The following is a 19,600-nucleotide window of genomic DNA, read 5'->3' as shown; positions in this document are numbered from 1 at the left end:
TACAAAATGGGTTGCATCATAATGGAATGCTCAGGAAGAAGAGGCATCCAGAAAGATGATATGAATTCCAACTTCTGAAACAAAATAGGTTTTCGCATAGTGCGCAGTGAGCTGGGTTTCATCAGGAAGGAACAAAAGGTGATTTTGGGAATGTGCAGGTATGCTCTTGCAGGTGGTATTTACAGATGATCTAAATAATGCTTTCAAAAACATCACTGGTGATATAAAACTGGTCACATGCATGGTTCAACTACCAAGGCCAATCTTGATAGTTTATTTGCATTCCTCTGTCTTTGGTGATATATTTTTTGTGTCTCTGACTAAAATTGTCTAGTACCAGATACTGTTTGTGGCACAGCACTGGGCAAGCTTGGCTGTTGTGACTCAGTATTGCCCTTCCCGTGTGGGTTGTGTTTGGCTGTGCACATCTTACTTTTTTAGAGGTGAGGCAGAGTGAGTAATGTTTCCATTTTATTAAGAAGAATGGAATGGCAAAGACCGTTAATTTTTTTTAAAGATGTACGTGTTTCATTTAAAGTTCCCTTTAGGCAAAGTCAGCTTTGTTAGGCAGCTTAAAATGCATTGTAGTCATATTGTTACTGTCATAAATAATAAAAAAAAAAATACGCCACGCTCAGTTTTGGGAAACCAAACAAAACCACTGTTTTGTTTCTTTTTCTCCCTCCTTTTTTCACTTCCTTCAGTTTTTAATAAGCGACCGTGACAGAGACCCTCAGTGTAACCTGCATTGCTCCAGGTCCCAGTCCAAACCCCTGTGTGCCTCTGACGGCAGAACATATGAATCGATGTGCGACTACCAGAGAGCCAAATGCCGTGAGCAGAGTCTGAGCGTGACGCATCGTGGCCGCTGCAAAGGTAGGTGGATTTCAAATGCCTCCGAGAGGAGAAACGGGAGGCTGACCTCGTAAAAAACAGGATTCTTAGACCTTTGAGTTTAGTACCATGCTCTGAGAGTGATCTGATTTGGAATTGTGCATTCCTGCAAGCATGGGTGTCTGTGCCTCGTCTGAGGCAGTAGAGTATGAGCTGACTGAATTACTGATGAAAAAAGGCAAGGGAGCCACAGACATCACTGAAAAGGGGCTGAAATGTTTGTCTGCAGACAGAAACAGCTGGTCCTGTGGAAGTACAAAACCAAATCCTGAAAGCACACTTCTTTCTTGCTACCTGTGCTGATGAGGAATCGGGACACCTTTGACTGACAGGAATTTGGAGTGGGGAAGAATATGATGCACACTAGTCTAGTCCCTTTTCAGACATACACAGCCTTTCTGTGCTGAGCTAATTAAGAAGACAGTGCTTGTAAGGCTTTTTTCCTATTTGCTATTACGTATCTACTTAGAAGTGCGAATATTGTCCCTCAGTTCAGCTCTTTGGCGTAGTCTAAAGATGAAGTTGAAACTTTTTAAAGGACTGTTTGTGTCTTGCCGCACAGTGGTTTGTTTTTGCAATGGAGTGAAAAATAAAGAATCCATTTTCTGTGAGCACAATAGGCTCAAAGGGCAGATGGCACAGGTGTTTTTGGCAGTGAATTAAAGTGACAGGAGAAACTCATTAAAATCCATGTGACAGAATAATTCCTTTAAGCCTGGCATTTGTTTATAAAAGGTTTTTTTGCTATTGTAAAAACATCTTTGTTATAATTACTTGATATAAAATGAAAATACCTTTTCAGTGTATTGACAGACTTAGAGTTTAGGTGAATTATCAGCCTGACTTCAAATATCGCTCTCATTTAAACAGTTTCTCTTTAAAAAGACAATTTAAAAAAAAATGTTTTTAAAAAGAAAAACTAACTTGTATGTTTTTGTTTATTTGTTTGTTTTTCACCACTGCTGGGTTGGTTTATGGTAGCTTCTCCCATCCATAGCATAGATCGAGGCCTTTGAATCAGGCTACTTTCTAACTACTGGAAACCCAGAACCTTTCTTCACAGAGCTGAAGAAGAACTTGGATAGTTCTTGCAAGTGATACATTTTTGAGTATCACAATAAGAAGCAGTATGGTGAGAGTCCTGTTTTTGCTTTCATCCCTTGAGCAGAATGTCTTAGATAAGCAGCTTCACAGCTGATATTGGCATTTAAACTGGCACTGTTCAGTGGCTTAAAACATGAGATCTGGAATGTGGTACATCCATATACTAGTCTGTTTCTGGAAGTAGACAAAATTTGCTTCCCAAACTGTATAGCCTACTGCATATTGTGATTCCAGAGTCCCAAAGAAGTAACTGAGACTTTTTTTTTGTCTTGGGCACAGGTAAAATACACTTTTTCTGCTCTTGGATGGTATTGAAATGTTTAGTTGAAGCTAACTTGCATTCTCCTTTCCGTTTTCCTCTTACCCTGTGGTACTGTACAGTATCTAACAACCTGGGAGTGTGTGCAAACTGCAAGTCTTGCTTTTAACCCACTGACACTCCTGCCAGTCCCTGTGAAGTAGGAACATTCTTTCAACTATCACATGCAAATTGAACCTAACTGGTAATTTCCATACGTGCTGCTCTTGAGAGGTATCTAGCTGCATTAGGAACATGACCTCCAGTGCATAAAGATCACAGTTGTTGGCAAATCCAGGCAGTTGTGAGACAGCTGTGCTGAACTACAGGCTGTTGGCCAGGTGTGTATTGTGCACTTGCAAAAAGGAAGGTATTGGCAGCAATGTTTGAGCACCTTATACTGCAGCAGGATGCAGGGTATACCCTGAACAGCCTTCACTCCTCCTGCATGGTAGATGCTCTACAGGAGAGCTCCCCTGAAACTGTAAGGGATCGCATAGGCCATCGAGCTCAGTCACATGCAGTTGTGATAGATGGTTCTCTGTACCAAAGAACTTATCCTTATGGAATGAGAAGTTTTAACTTGTGCTTCACTCTCTAAAGGGAGAAAAACAACAGCTGACTAAAATAAGTAAAAAAAAGTATATTGTGGCCAGCAAGTTCTGCAGCCCAGATTACCATAGGCTTCCAGTGTATATGCTGATGACTTGAACTGTGCTTGTGCCAAGGAAAACAGAATGGTTTCCATAGTGAGAACAGGACCTTCTTGATACAGCTTAATGCTCTGCTCTCTCTCAAGAAACTAAGGACCTTTAAAGATGAAATCTTACCAGCCCTTTGGGAGCTATAACCTTTATTAAGCTCTTGTTTGTTGCTAGCTTCCTCATGTGCTTTTCAATGAAATTCCTTCAGTGCTAAATTGTCTGAACTCCCTTCAAACCCTCACATATCACAAAGGGTTAAAAGTCAGGAGTAGCTAAAAGTGATCAAATTATGGCATCCCTGATAAATGGAGCCTTGCTGATGAGATTCTAAAGAATAGTTCCAGATGGTATAGCTGCATCTAAAATACACAGCCAAGCAATGCTACGTGGATTTTTTTCTCAGGAGGCGTCATAATATCTGGTGTTAAATAAGAGTTATACCTCAAAACTTTGCAAGGGCGAAGGACAAATGCTTGTTGATGTTGACAGCTTGCCAAGAATCATTTCTGCAGCGATTGTTTTATTGGTATATATCTGTGGCTTAGAATACATTTAAGTTCTGTGTTAACTGCTTGATTTCTAGGAGCTTTAATTTAATTACAATGTGGGAGTGTTCTAAAAGTTCTCTTTAGATTTATTAGTTATATTAATAAGTCTGCTGGTACAGAGTTTGCTCTTAGATCACAACTCACTGTGTAGAGTGAACCTATCTGTAAGTTACTGGTAAAGATTGTAACAGGACCTTCAGCCTTTCTCCTGGGACACAGGAACTGAACACAGCTTTTGGCTAATGTGCTAGAAAGGCTGGTCTTCTGACTGATGGGTCATTTGAAGAGAAACTTCTCTACCTATTATTTTTGTTGGACAGGAGATGGTGTTTTGAAACCATTTTGTCTGCTCACTTAGATCCATGTGTTTTGTCTTCAACCTTGCTTTATTCTTCCTTGACTGTGAATAAGAATGTTCTTCCTTGGCAGCAGTTAGTAAAATCTAAAATGTCACTTTCAATCACTTTGCAAATCCAGGCATGTTCTGAATAAATTAGGGAACTCTGGAGTAGAAATGCAATGTGGATATCAAGAAAGGAACAAAGTGCATTGATGTGAAAGGAAGACAAGAAGGTGATCAGGAGTAGTCAGCATGGATGGGCAATTTATGCTTAACCAACCAGATGGCCTTCTATGGTGGGACAAATGGCTGGAGCAATGAGGGAAGAGTAGTGGATGTTGTCCACCTGGACTTCTTTCCCTTCTCAAAGGAAGGCTTTTGACACTCCCATGATATCCTCACAGGAAAGCTCAGGGGGTGCAGACTGGACATGTGGACAGTGAGGTGGTTTGAGAGATGTGTAAATGCCAGGTCTCGGGGGATTGGGATCAGTGGCACAGATGTAGTTGGAGTCCTATCACTAGTGGTGTCCCCCAAGGTTCAGTACTGGGTCCATTGTCATTTAACTTGTTCATCAGTGACTTGGATGAAGGGACAGATGTCTCTTCAGCAAGTTTGTTGATGATTCAAAGCTGGGAAGGCTGTGGAACTCTCCAGAAAGATCTGAGGGTTGGAGGGATGAGGAGAGTGGAGCCTTTTTGAAATTCAACAGAGTATGGGGTCCTGCAACTGGGAAGGAATAATCTCCTGCACCAGCACAGGCTGGGGACAGACCTGCTGGGAAGCAGCTCTGTGGGGAAGGCCCTGGGGGTGCTGGTGGACACCAAACTGTCCCTGAGCCAGCAGTGCCCTGGTGGCCAGGAATGACAATGGTGTCCTGGGGTGCATCAGGAAGAGCATTGGCAGCAGGTCAAGGGAGGGGATCCTGCCCTTCTGCTCAGCCCTGGTGAGGCACAGCTGGAGTGCTGTGTCCAGTACAGAGAGACAGGGAGATTCTGGAGAGGATCCAGCAGAGGGTAGCAAAGATAATGAAGGGACTGAAGCACCTCATTTGTAAGGAAATACTGAGGGATCTGAGCCTGTTTATCCTGGAGAAGATATGACTGAGAGGGGACCTCATCAACTTTTTGAAGTATCTTGCAAGGAGGGTGTCACAGGATGGATCCAGGTGTTTTGGTAGTGCCAAGCAACAGGACAAAAGTCAATGGGCAGAAACTGGAGCACAGGTAGTTCCACCTGAACATAAGAGCATTTTTACTGTGAAGATAAATGAACACTGGAACAGCTGCCCAAAGAGGTTGTAGAGTCACTTTGCCTGGGAATATCTGTAGCTGTCTGTACTATGTCCTGAGGAGTGTGCTCCAAGGGATGTGGTGTTAGCAGGAAGTTTGGACAAGATGACCTCCAGTGGTCCCTACAACCCTGAACCATTTGAAAGAAGTTTGAGATTCCACTTGCAGGACTTGACCCAAATGAAGTGGAAAACAGTGAGGTGAGTGAATAGTGATTGATATCCTGTACAATAGATAGACATGTTTTTGTAGTTTGCAGAGATCCATTTTTGCCTGCTTCATGCAAATACACATATAATTGAGTAAATGGGTATGAACCTGCTGACTTTAGTGCAGCTGAATTACTTCATGTCTGGTGAAGACCTGGCCTGTATGTGAGACAGTTACCTAATGCAACTGAAAACAGTTAAAAAGTTGCTTGGATCAATTTTTTCTATTTGAACTTTGGATACAAGCATAAGAGAACTAAAATTAAGTAGCTTTAATAGATTTTAGTGGTTGGATTGTATTGATTTGCTGGTAGTGTGATGTGAATCTTGGAGATGTTCTGCTTTGTTATTAGGAGAGCTTGGGTCTTTATACCGTGATGTTGTGTGGTGTCAATACTGCCTCTGCCTGTTGAAGAGAGGATGCTGGAATTCTTGGAGCCTATTCAGGAGTGGAGTGTATATATTATGAAGGACACGGTGGTCTTGTTTGAATAAACTATTCATGGATAAGATCAGCCATGGTAACTAGCCAATTTCATTGCAAAATCCAAAATTATGTGCACCTGCATTGTGCCGATTAGGCCAGGGATGTCAAAAACATCACTTGTAGTTAACAATCTCCTGGTTGCCAGCTGCCAGCTTGAGAATTAATTTTCTTTAAAAGGCAGCTTTCTGAGCTACAGTAAATCTGTCCCAAGTTTGAAGATATTTAAAGTAAAATTAAGCAGGTCTGCTTTCAAAAGAAGTTATGCTGTTTTGGTTTTTCACCTAATGTAATGGAGGGAAAAGTGTCCAATTTAGTCTGCTTGAACCGTGAAACTGGAATGCATTAATGCCATTCTGGTTTATAAACATGGTGTTTGATATTCCAGAGAACATTTTTAAAAACAGGGAAGAAAGTGCTGAAACACTTGGGTAAGCAGTCAAAATGCAGAATAGGGTATATGAACCTACAATCATAAGATCAGGCTTTAGTAAAATTTGTAATGCATCTTATTTGGGGTGAGCTATTTGACAGCTACTTTTTAAACACTTGGCACTTATGTAATACTTTACATTTTCTAATTAACAAAGCAAAAATAGCAAGGTGAAGTCATCCCACTGAAATCACATGTTGATGCAAACATTATAAAAATACCAGCCTGTGGAGTGAGGAAGAGAAGGATTGACAGTCCTTTTAAAAACAAACTGGTAAATGTTGATCTTAAAGGCACTGTTTTTACTGGAACTGATCTGTGGAAGACTGACAAAAAAGATAGCAACATGCACGCGCCTCTCCACCCAGCGTGGTGTATAGGTGTTTGTTCCAAATCAAGGCTGTAAAAGGACTGGCATGACCTTTGGAAATCAATGAGGGAGGATGGGAGAAATAATCAGTCCTGAGTGTTCATGAACAGGAGAAAAAACTGTCTTCTCTGTACTTCAGCAGCAATTTGTGAAGAGTCACCACTCGAGCCAACAATTGAAGTGCAAAAGATGCTGAAACAACTAAGCACCGTGGTGGTGTACTATGAAGTGTGCTCTGCTGGATGGGAGTCAAGAGTTCAATATATAAAGGCCAGTTAAAATTGCTGGGAGGGACATGGTAGCCATTGCAGTAATGTGTTTATATTATCTTCTTAAAGTAAGGGCTTGATCTTGTGCATGTTTCTTTGTTCATTAGACAAACTGGACAAAGATCTGGGTTAGTTTCCCTTCTGCCTGGGTTTCTAATGTATTTATATTGCAGGGGATACCACAAAGTGTTTATTTCTACCAGCTCTGTGCTGAAGCATCCAGTTTCAGTCATGTAGTTGTGAGTGTGCCAGCACTATAATGCAGATGCTATGTAGAAGTGCTTTATGCTTTTGTTTTATGTTCAGGACAGGAACCAGAAATGCCTGCCTGCAGTCCTGTATCCTGATATTTAGAGACTAGAAAACACTTTCATTTGGGAACTTGTGGTTTGATTGTCACATAAGAAATTCACACCTGTTTTTTCCCTCGCAAGTTCACATCTCCATAATCTATTCTGAGTTTTTGTGGTTTTTTTTTTTTGGTTTTTTTTTTTTTTTTTGCTACTTAGTTGTCTCCTGTGAAGCAGAAGTTGAAAGTATTTTCAGTCAAGCAGCTATGAAACAAAGTGCAGGCACACCATCTGGTTTTGTAGTAATGTCCTCTGTCATGCCAAGCAAGATTAGATTCTTAAGCTTGAACAGAAGTTCTGCAGGTGATAGGTGTTCCAGTTAAAAGCATTGCCAGAGCTTCCTTTTCAGCTGAAAGAGCGAGCACGTGTTTGGAAGGATCAGCTGGCAGGACTATCCTCCACTGGAGATGTGCAAACAATGTCTGATCATCTGGTCACATTGACAAGTAGGCAAAAAGGAGTAAGTCAAAGCTTATGGGATAACTGGAAAAAAAAGATACAGTGTAAATTTTATTCAAGTCTTTCTTATTTTGTAACAATTTCACACTTTATACAGGTGCATGGTGGGCCCACCTGAGATCAAAGCTCCATGTGCTTTGGTATTGTGCAAACACCCAAAAAACTAAATTGGTGACAGGATCAGAAGTGACATGAGGACACAGGGGGGTGAGGTGACCAACTTGTGGTCACTCAGTGGTCATTGACAGAATTTATACAGGCACTGTTGCTTTCTAACCCAGTGCCTAAGCAACTGGCATCTGTACTGTGTACTATTACTATGAATCATTCTTTTTCCAGAGAGAATGCCTTGATTTTCATAATTTCAGAAGCCTTGTGAAATCCTTCTTGGGAAGTAATGTGATATGTTTAAAATGAAACTGTGTTGGCAAACTGGAAACTTAATCTCTGGAGTAATCAGTTGTATAAATAAAGTACTCGGCCTGAAAGCTTTGGTCTGTCTTTATCAAAACTATTTACAGCATTGTCATTGATTTCTGTGTCTAGAGATGCCTAAATGGAAGTTACTTCTACTGCCATACAATGTGAATTCAATTGCTCGAAGAACCCAGACTGACTTTCTAATTTAATGCTGGTATTTGTGATTCTCTTGTCAAAGTTCATGTGATCTATGAAAACAGAATGCGAACTTCAGGGATCCAGGGGAATTTAACTGATATGATTTCCATGCCTGATACAATGGGGATTGAAACTTGTTCACTCTGTATGGTGCTGCTAAAAGATTTTGAAATTTCTGTGCTGAAAATCTTTAATCAGTGGATTCAAGGGAGAAGAAAGTAGGTGCTAGTTCTGGTGTCAGAGTGCCATGGAAACAGATGTTCACTGTTTTCCTTCTCTTTCTAGACTGAACAGCAGGATTGTTAGACCTGATGTTTTTAAATGTCAACACCAAGTCAATCTGGATCTCTGCAGGACAGAACTTTCCTCTTTTGACTCATCAATCATTAGGGTTGGACTTATCTGGGTGTACTCTGTAACAGTGAGCTCAGCCTGGAAGGGGTCGTGCTATACTTTGCCGTCATCTGATGTAAGAACAGAGATCTTAACCCCTTCAAACACTGCTTGCAGAGCAAGTTTTTTTTTTTGTCTCCAAAGTGAGTAACTGATGAGAGTTGTAATGCACACCTGGCTGTAAGCACTGGGACTAGAGGTAAAAGCTGAGTCTCAGGAAAGCATAGGAAATGGCACATCTGCCTCATCTGAACCACACAAAGGTGGAAGTTCCTATGGATGACTGGCTATTTTAGTATCTTCCTGGGAGAGTTGCTCAGAGAAGAGGGGGTCATCACTTCTTTTCCACGTGTTCACTGCTCTGCCTGAATTATTTGGTTTATACTCAGCCATCCAGTTTCAGGCTATTAATGTTAATGACCTTTCATTGTGTGGACATTGTGCTCCAGTGCTGGTTGAAAGAAACTTCCAGGATCCTTAGATGACCATAAAAACTATTGACTAGGAAATTAGGCAGCTCTTAATTAACTGGCTTGTAGTTTGATTGTCTAGGTTCATTTTTGTCTTTAGGATGATGAGCGATAACTCCATATCTACCTTGTAAATGTGCAGGTAATAAATAGTCTTTTATGCTTTATATTTATTTGTTTTGGGGGTTTTTCCCTCATAGCTGCATGGGTCATCTGGTAGCTTTTGGACGGGCCAATTGCAATGTAAGTGAGCTTTGCTTTTCTCTTCATAGATGCTGGCCAAAGCAAGTGTCGATTAGAGAGAGCTCAAGCGCTGGAACAGGCAAAGAAGCCTCAGGAAGCAGTCTTTATCCCAGAATGCAATGAGGATGGATCATTCATGCAGGTAAAATGTCAATTTGCTTCATTCAGCCAGGCTGCAGGTGTCTGTGGGAGATTCAGGGTTAAGGCACGAGTCAAGTGATGACAGCAGAGTGCATGCACATTCTGACTCAGTTCCTCGGGTAAAATTTAAAGCTGGGAACTTATTTAATCAAATGGAGGTTGTGATTCAGTCATAATACCTTAAAAGACATACACACGTGCAACAGTATCCAGCTCCAGTGTGGTACAGAAACAAATGGCATTAATCTTCAGTGTTGCACAGAAAGAAAAACAGTTGCAGGGAAGGTCAATTTTTCCATGAAGAGTAGCTGTAAAGAGAGATGTGGCTTACACAGAGTAGGGTGGATGCAGCTGATTCTGCTATTACCTCTGCTTCATCTATCCCAGGAAAAAAAGCAGTTTATTCAGCATGTTCCTTCTGCAGGGCACTTCTTGTACTATATGTCCTGTAGGGATTTGGAGGACTGGCAGAGAGGAGATGAGACTGCTTAGTTTGGGTTTCTGATTCTTCACTGTTAAGTTGCTGAAGTTTGCCAAAGCAGGGTAGAAATGAAAAGTGATACCTGGTTCTGTTACGATTAGCACATTGAGTCGTGTCCTAGTGCTGACTGAACTGGCTGTTAAAAATGGCTCATGCACAGTTTCCTGACAGTGTCTGCTCAGTTTTGCATCTAAAAAGCCAAAAACCTGCAGCCATGTGACCTCTACTTTGTGGATTTAGGTAAATCACAGAATGTTTTTTGTCTAACCTTCCATACATCTGATGCTGCTCTAGATACCTTCTTTCTCAGAGAAATTTTAGGATACATTAGTTGTCTGTAAGATCTTCTGAAGGTAAAAGAAATTCCAGAACAGAATCAATATTGGCTTAAAAAAGATGAGAAAGGCAGAGAAATTTGGGTTTGGTTCAAACATTTTGTGATGCCTGGGGGCATAGGAGAGGAAAGATTTTTTTTTTGTGATAACCCACCAAAAATTTTATTCCCCTCCTCAGCCTTACCCTCCCATTATCTGGTATGTGGGAGTGTATTTATTTTGCTTTTGTTTTTGATGATGAAGTGAAAAAAGTTGTATTCATCCTGCAAACTCTGCATGCTTCTTTGCAGAAATATAATGCTGCTCCACTGTGTGGACCATCATGGGATAAGAGAAGATGACTGCAGTTTCTTGCAGTTTAACTGCACTTTCAATTGTTGAAATTTGATTTTGAGTGGAGCTTCTCAGATTGTGTTGGCACTGAAGGCTAATGCTTATAAAAGCTAGTACAGTGGGCCAACATGGAACAAAGTGTTAAATTTCATACTTCAAGAAAAAAGAGATAATGAAAGACATTCCAGAGTTTTCTATCACCTGTCTATCAACCTCTTGGAGAGGGAAAGTAGGTGAAATTTTTATCCTTATAAGCAGGACTGATAGTATAGTTGATAAAGCTTTGTTTCAGACAAGTTTATTTTGAAGGTTGGTACTAGTGTCTGGATTGTGGAAAAGTTGCTGGACTTTTCCTTGGCACATTCCTTAGCCAGTGCTGGTTGACAGTTGAGGGGCAGTGTGAAACTGCTTACAAAAATTGTGTGGTGTCAGTTGGCAGCCAAGTGGTATTTCACATTCTTCCTCCATTCCGTTCTATCTCTGAACACTAAAGTGCTTTTGTTTTACCTGGCATGATGGAAGAAGCCTCTGATCTCTGTATCTGGAATTAACTGAAAGTCACATAATTCCTTGGTTTATAAAAATACCCTGTGTTCCACATACCTCATGGACCAGCTTCATCAGTTAGATTGCGACATTTAAGGTAATTGTCCCTGCATAAGATTTAAGTGAAAAAGAACGTCCAAGAAAGCTAATTAGTTTCAACCTGCATTTGGGACAAATATCTCCTTTAGCTTCTGATCAAAATGAATTAAATTTTGATTTTAAAAAAGATGTATAAAAACTAGAATTTTGGTGAGCAGTCTAAACAGTTTTTCTTCCAGCAACTTGTGAATAGATCTCATCTGTTGGAGGTATTTTTGATACTGCATCTCTTGTGCAGAGTTGTCCTGGGATTCTACAAAGACTGATGAAAGACTGTAGCAAGAATTAAGACTGTTTTTAACCACCAGAGTCCTAAAGTTATTTGTCTCTATGTTGTCATGTGTACAGAGAAATAATTAAGATGTGGAAGATAAGGGGGTTTTCTGAAAGTTTATTCTAGTATTCTTATTCTTGTAGTTTGTTAATAAACTGTCTTTATTCCCTTTAAGTTTTAAGCCTGTTTTGCTCTTGTTCTAATCCATATCTCACAACAAGAAATAAGTAGTTTTTTTAGTTACTGGTTTAAAACCATGACAAGAGTATTGATGCTCCTGGGTTCTGCTCTACAGGGAGGCTGTGTTCTTGTGAAGTCCCTGAGGCCCTGCTGAAGCTTCAGCTCTGGACTGTTGTTAGTTTGTTCTGGTCCAATATCCACAGTGTTGCTCCATCTAGACTCCAAAATCTCAGTTGGTAGATCTACAACAGAACAGCATATCTCAATGAAGTTTCTAGGAGAAATGCCCACTCTGTTCTTCAACATGGAAGCCCCATCCCAACAAGGGACTAAGCAGATGCATGTGTTTCAGGGTATATACTCTGTATGTAGAGTTGGCTAGGGAGACGTTTTCAACAACTTCACCCTTTCTGTGTAACTGTTATTGAAAAGGGAGTTTTATGTTGAAGAAAAATTCTGATCAGAGAGGAAACAAAGATGCATGCATATATTTAGAATATCAAATGTTTAAATTGTTACAGTGCTCATTCAAGAAGTAAATGACTTTCTTTCAGGTCATCTTGCTGAGCCTACTGAACACAGTAGGTGTTCAAGCCCACGTTGTTGTCCTTGCCATCACACTTCAAAAGAGTCTGATTTTTAATTAAATTAATTTATTGTTGGAAATTCTTGAAATTTCTGTAGGACTGAAAACCAAGAGCAGTACAGATGTGGGAGAATTTGGTAATAGTAACTGTGTTCAGAGAACCTGCTTGGCCTTAACTAGCTTGAACTGTTGCTTTTGTGGTTCATCATAATTATCTTGATTAGAAACTAAATTGCAGTCACTCTGGGTAAGCACTGGAAGTGGGGCTCTGACAAGCAGCTCAAGTTTGCCCTTTGCAGCTCCTGGAGTCATACCCAGTTCAGTAGTGAATTTGGGGTGGATCCAGGGCAGATTGGGTGGGGCTGTGGGGTGGTGATGAGAGCCCAGCTTCTCTGCCGCTCTGTGAGCAGGAGCACGCACCACACGGACAGCGCCTGCAGGAGGAAGACCACACTCACCTTACCTCCTCCTCCTTCCCTGCAGGGCTAGATCTGTCACACTTAGATGTGCCAACAAGGCTGAAAGGGAGAAGGGCCTAGAGGCAAAGGCCTTCGTTTGGCTTGCGTTTAAACCCTTTCACAGAGAGACATCATGCATGTCTTAAAGCACTTGTATGATCTGTCTGGTTTTCACTGCCTGTGAAATTTAGACTGAAGGCAGTGTTGCCACTGATTCTGTTGCTCAGCTGATCAGTTTTCCAGCTTTTTATGCATGACTAGGTATAATGGTCATATACCATTTTTTTTTTTTAGGTTTGTGTACTGCATCAAGAGGAGTTGGTGCTTGTCTCTTCACTGGTTGTCATAACTGTTTCTATGCAATGTGTCCTGCTTCCCTTATTGCTGAGTATGTGAATTGCAAAGATCTTACCAAATCCCCTTTTAGTGCTACTTATGCATCTAAAAATGAGACATGGATTTGCAACATGAAGAACTGGTGTCACTGCAGACATGATAGGATGACTGTAAATGGGGAAGCAGACCTGATTAATTCCTCTGGAATTGCTATGTCTTTATATTTCAGTCTGGGTGGGGAATATTACTTCCTCTAACAAAATCTCTCTACACTTAGCCCACAGTAATATCAGCAGGCAGATAAAATTTGAGTTATTCACAACATAAGAATGTTTGTTAGATACAAGTAATTTGATTAATTGTAGAAAACTGAGGTCACGTACTGTTGTGCAGAATTGAACATGACTAAAACCAATTTCTGTTCCCAAGACTTTTGCCTTTTTGCTGTTATGCTGTATTTTCCATAAATGCCATTCCTTTTCCATGCTGCACTTAACCTGCTGTGATCTGTTCTTCATAAACAACAGGCACTAGTGGGTAATCTGCACACTTTCTTTTGCTGCCTAGTGCCATTGGGCTTGTTGCCATGGGCTGAGGGAGACTTGCATTCTTCCTAGTTTTCCCCCAAGCAGTTTTTCAGAAAAGGTTGCTGAGATTTTAAAAGGGATCTGTTTCAGACAGATTAATATGAACATGAATAATGTTAATCCTGCCTTGGGGGTGTAGTTTTGTGGAACTCTGTGGTATGTCTTGCTATTTGCTGCCACCTTCCACTGTCTAGTTGTGGTTTCTTTTCCTCACAAGTCTGCATACAAGTGTCTGAGGGCAAATCTTGGAGAATTTCTTTGAGTTTAGGCTTCTTAAAATCTGGTTCCTGGTGCAGTTATGACACAGCACTGAGTTTTTTCTTAAAGTGAGTGCATCAGTCTTGCTTGTGGTCTTATGACAGGATAAGTGAGGGATTGACTATCAGCAGTTCTGTGTTATCAGATAGCTTCCAGATCACTCCCACATCTCATCATACAAGTCTGCTTGAAAAGAGTGATATATATTATGGTCCATACCAGTAGTTTCACTCCACACTATGCTAGTGCACATATCAAATTCTGTTTTCTCCCAAGTTCCACAAACAGCTCTTTCTTAAGATGTAGGGAACCCTTTCAGCCTTCAGTATGACTTCTAAGTCTGCTTCTTTGTATTGGCTAGTGTAGCATGATGCTGCGCAGAATTACAAACTCAGTGCAGCAGAGGCAATGTGTAAACGTGTCCTTCATTCCCTGGATGCTGCCTGTTCCATTATTCAGTGCTCAGATTCCAACAATACTAAGCTCTCAATGAATTCACCTCTCCTTTCAAAAGAACACAGTTTATCTTGCTAGACTGAATAAACTCTTCATAAAGCATCTGATTTTTAAATGGTAGGTAGTTCTGCTTTTTTTTTTATTAGAAGACATCCCTTCAATAAAAAAGATGGTAGCTGTAGCTTTCTGTGAGTACTGCTTTGCAGGTTTGCTACTTAAAAGATTTTTTCCTGTGGCTTTCATTGTGTTTCTCATTTGTATATTGTGCTAAAGATAAACCATGAGTGGGTAAGGAGGTAAGAACTTCGGTTATTTATGGTGTTTCTTCAAAGAAGTACCAGTTGAGATATCAAAGGAGCAAGTTCTTAAAGTGGGAGTGGACATACTTAAGGAAAGTGACAATGTAAGGTCATTCTTAGCTTCAAAGTGGAACATTCTGTGTCAGAAGTAGAAAGCCTCTCTTGGGGACCCTTTTCCTGAACTAAAAATTATATATATGTCAGCATGTGTGATGGGAATGCCCTTGATCTTGAATAAGATTCTTTTGCTTCAGATCATTTCTTTCCCTGGTTATATGAATAGCGAAATTCCTTTGGAGCAAGCGTTTCTTGAGTGGTGCATAACCTCAAGTGGTTTCTTGAGGGATGTGGATGCTGCATAAAGCCCTGGTGGGAATCTTTTGTGAAGAATTAAATATCTGCAGAACAGAAAAAGTGGCAAAAACTAAGGGGCTGCAGTCCCAAAGAGGCTTAAACACAAGATGCAGACTGATTCATAGCTCCCCTAAAATTGTCTATAAAGGTAAGACATGCTTCTGACAATAATCAACTGTCTCAATGTAGCAAAAAGTATGACAGGATGCAGGGTCTAAGCATTCCAGCGAGCCATGTGGACCAGAACAGAGGCATCACCATGTAGAATTAAGATAAATAGCCATCAGGCCATCAGTGTGCTGGTTGTGTACCACTAAACTTGTGTTCAGAGGACTTTCTAGCCAAGCCTGAATGGCTTGGACAAAGGAAAGGCTTGATTAAAGAATTCGTGTGTCACACTGGAAGCTTCTCACTGGGTCAGACTAGATGACCTGCTGACTTGGAGCTATTTATTTAGCTGTTTTTACAGTATTTACAGGGAGCACCTGGATGTAACCAGGATTTGAATTTTGGAAAATATTGAAAAGTTGCTTGGTGATATGGAGCAATTTTTCTTGGGTTTGTCTGTCATGTTTTTTGTCCTTCAGTTGAGACCCAGGTAAGATGTTCTATCTCTCCATGAGAAGGAGCAGTGTACTTCTGCATGATCAGGGATTTGGCTGCTTGCAGTGCTTTAAAATGCAGCTGGATTTTTTTTTTTTTTAATGTAGATGTTAATGAGGAATCTGTTGAAGATCTCAAATGATTTGCAGGTTTTATTTGTCTGATTTCCTATTATGTAACTTACAATGTTCAGGCTGTTGGACAGGTGTATGTTAATCTGAGATACCAAATTCTGTCATGTGCCTTTCCAGCAGTAACAAATGTTCTGTAGCTGCAGCTTGGTTAACAATCAAGTTTATTAAATATCTAAGGTTATATTTTAGTATATAAGACTGTATTAGTGTTTAGAAGACTGAGAGCCAAAAAAGTCAAATGCACATTTTCTAACATGTATTTTGATAGAGTCAAAACTCAATAACTGAAGATTGGATCTGTGCAGTAAACATCTGTCATGCTTGCATACTTACTCTTCTAATAAGTGTTTAAAGATCTCTCTACTTTGAGAATAGGATGAGAATGAGGTTGAATTTTGGGTTGATGACTGAAACTTTGTTTAGAAATAAAAGTTCAAACATAAGATAAATGGAAAATTTTTAAGTAAACCCCCACTTTTTGGATATTCTTTATCGTAGGTGCTCTGAAACAGTTGACATTTTGTTTGTTTACACACAGTGCTTAGAAAAGGTTCTAGATCAGCTATTGCCTTGACACTTTTATCAGTGTCATACCAGTCTTATGTAAGTGATGGAGGGGATACCTTCCCTTCTAGCCTTTAAGCTGCAAATTCTAGACTGTAGGCCACTGTTATGACTTGAAATTGTACTGAGACCTGCTCAGGTATCATGGTGAAAGGTAGTGTGTCTCAGTGTGAAGACATTCAGGAAAAACAACTGCACTGATTCTTGAGAGTTCTGAACTGCCCATTCTTCATGGGTGGCTCTCTGGACTTTAGGATAATGGCTGAGATTTATTTGCAGTTGTTACCTGTAGAAGGGAGGTCCTCTGGTACTGCAGTAAAACTTGTGGTTGTGAAAGTGCTGAGTGCTGTCAGTCTCTGATTTTTTTTTTCTTCCTTTTTTTAATGGCAATTTTTTCCTTTTTTTAATGGCAGCATGGGGGAACAAAAGGTCATGGGATACTAGTCCAAGGAAGACTAGCATTTCTTAGTCTAGTTATTTACAAAATTGCTTCACTTTTTTTATGGATGTAATGTGCTTGGCTTGCATAAATGAGTGTATGTAATTTGTAATTCTCCACTGAGGTGAGTTATATAACATAGTCTTAGTTGCTACATCTATCCTGAATTTGTGTCAATATATTTTTTTTGGACTCCTTTGCCATGTACTTTGTTATTTTCTGAAGACTTGGCTAAGGGACTGTCAAGTGACTAATACATGAGTTTTTTTAAATGCTGGGTACACTGGATTTTTTTATAAAATGAAACATGGAATGGTCTTGCCCTACAAATTTGAGACCCTATCCTGGCATTTAGCTCTATCCCTTGGTAGGATTTTTACAATTAATAATCAGATGTGAAGATGGCTTCTTGTGCTGCTGGGAATGCAGTCTTGTGTGTGTGTGATCAGCAAAGATAAACACAAACCTGAGCATTTCCATCACATTTGTTTTGAGTGTTCAATTGATTACACTGAGCAATAACAAATACTTCCTAACTTGATTATTGCTTATTATAGTCATAGTACTTTTGAGTAATTTGCAATCAATATTGTGATATATTGAGAGAAGAAAAATGAAACTGCAAATAGCAGTGACAGTGACTGCAATAACATGGGTACATGAGATTACTGTTGATTTTGGCTACTAAAAGCAAATGCTTGAGGCAAAATGATTGATTTGCACTTTAGTAAAACCCAAGATAAACAAGTAAAACCCAAGATAAACACGACGTACCGTGTTATAATTGCTCTTAGATCATGTTTTATGTGATATTCAAAGCCTTTTAAAGAAACTGTCATTAAGTCTCTGAACAAACTTTGCTACCTTAGGGCATTGAAGCCAGCTGTCAGTGAGGGGAATGACTGGTTTTGCTCTGAAGGATCCCTAATGAGGGGACCAACACAAACACACTATCACTCTTCTGTGTGAAGAGGACTGGAATTAGAAATTTGTTTCAATGAATTTGTTTGGAAAAAGAGAGAATGGACACAATTCATTTTACAAGTAAAACAATAAGGCAGTTTCTGAAGTGGTCTAATTTCATGGCTTGTTTTCAGAAATGTATGGAAGGAACCATCTCTAGTTTATAGTAACAGGACTTCTATACCATTTCAAGGTGCTGATGTGCACATTTAAATACAGCTGAAAGTATACTTGTTAGAAAGCATTTTGGGACCTGTTTGTATTTACATAAGATGCCTGTACAATGATAATTTACTTTTATCTCAATTCAGGTTGTCTTTGACATCTTTTCATCCCATTGCTGGCTACTTTGAAAGCTGAGGCAAAGGCTGTCATTAGATTTGTTAGGCTGAATGAAATTTTAGTGTGGCTGAATTAGTATCTCCATAGATGTTACTAGGATCAGTAACATCATCTGATCAGATGTTACTTATCAGTCTCCTGATAAGTAGATCAGGATTTATCTATTCTTACTTGAGAAGTTCTGTACCTGAATTAGCACTTTTGGTGTCTTTCTGTGATGAAGAAAGGAACTGGGCAGCTCTAGATGTTCAGTTCAGAAGTAGAGATTTAAAATCAATCAAGATGAATTTTATACTGTGTACATTTTGACTCACTAGAACCTTCATAAAGTGTTCTTAAGTCCATGTTAATATGTGAGGAGTAAGCATGTTGGATCCTGCTCCTGCTGTGTAGTTTGACATAGGGCTTACAGAACAGAATAGGGCTTAAATCTATCTGGAGAAGGTTTGTTAACCAAGTCAGTGTTGCGTTTTTCCAGCCATGGTACTGAGCAGAATGCTTTTGAAATGTCTACAGATGCTGCTCTCAAGCAAAAGCTGTAGAATTTGGGACAGGGTGGCCTTTCCATAACCCAGCTAGGATGCAGCAGGACAAGTTTTTAATAGTAAAGACTAAGTGGGATGTAGCAGAGGGTGGAATGAGGGGAGACACAACTTCTGCATTCCCCAGCTAAAGTGTTCTCAGATGATTACTTGTAACTTCTTTTGCCTCCCGAATTTCAGCTACAGGGGTTGGAATAGGAGAAATCACCTTTCCTGGGATGGGGGGGAGGTGAGGGAAGAAAAGAAAATGGTATCAAAGGTAGTCTTCTGTAATACCTCCTCTCTCTGAAGCATGTGTTTGATACCTCTGGGTTGGGACTTCCAATAAGATGCTGAATTATAATAAAGTGGTTGGTGATAGAGTGAGAAATGAAATGCCTGCTCTTTGTTTTATTAAACAGGTGCAGTGCCATACCTACACTGGATACTGCTGGTGTGTGACACCTGATGGCAAGCCTATTAGCGGCTCTTCTGTACAGAACAAAACTCCTGTATGTTCAGGTACTGTGGGAGTGGCTTCAGCAATTACTAACTTCATAACCATCCTTTTGAGAGAGCCTAATCTTTTCAGGTGACTTGGCCAGTTTACCCCACTTAGCACTGCCATTTGGACTTTGGCACATCCACCCTGCAATTAGGATACAGACACTACTGCAAGTGAAAGGAAAAACACCAAGGTGACAACCTGTGGCAGCCAAGGCAAGAGTTAGTGTTGCTGTGTACACCTACACCAAAGATTGGCTGAAAAGATGGGATAACTTGTTTCTATGGGCCATATTCTAAAGAAATGATTCTTGGGCTGTATTTTGCAG

The 19,600-nt window shown here is 40.1% G+C and overlaps 1 protein-coding gene and 1 long non-coding RNA gene across 10 annotated transcripts in view; both read left to right on the top strand.

Moving 5' to 3' along the window:
• Nucleotides 1–19,600, top strand: part of SMOC1 (SPARC related modular calcium binding 1) — a 130,193-nt gene that overhangs the window by 41,138 nt on the left and 69,455 nt on the right. For all 9 annotated transcript variants that reach the window (XM_086894493.1, XM_086894494.1, XM_086894490.1 and 6 more), the window contains exons 2-4: nt 705–876; nt 9,508–9,620; nt 19,190–19,289. In XM_086894493.1, the coding sequence (XP_086750619.1) occupies nt 705–876; nt 9,508–9,620; nt 19,190–19,289 (385 nt within the window). The remainder of the gene's footprint in view (nt 1–704; nt 877–9,507; nt 9,621–19,189; nt 19,290–19,600) is intronic.
• Nucleotides 1,124–8,590, top strand: LOC147652590 (uncharacterized). Its single transcript, XR_015288447.1, has 3 exons — nt 1,124–5,380; nt 5,743–5,910; nt 6,816–8,590. It is a non-coding gene; the product is annotated as an uncharacterized LOC147652590 (long non-coding RNA).

Source organism: Cyanistes caeruleus, chromosome 6, assembly GCF_971803275.1.
Source record: "Cyanistes caeruleus chromosome 6, bCyaCae1.hap1.1, whole genome shotgun sequence".
In the NCBI taxonomy this organism is placed as follows: domain Eukaryota; kingdom Metazoa; phylum Chordata; class Aves; order Passeriformes; family Paridae; genus Cyanistes; species Cyanistes caeruleus.
This window is presented reverse-complemented; position numbering and strand designations above follow the sequence as displayed.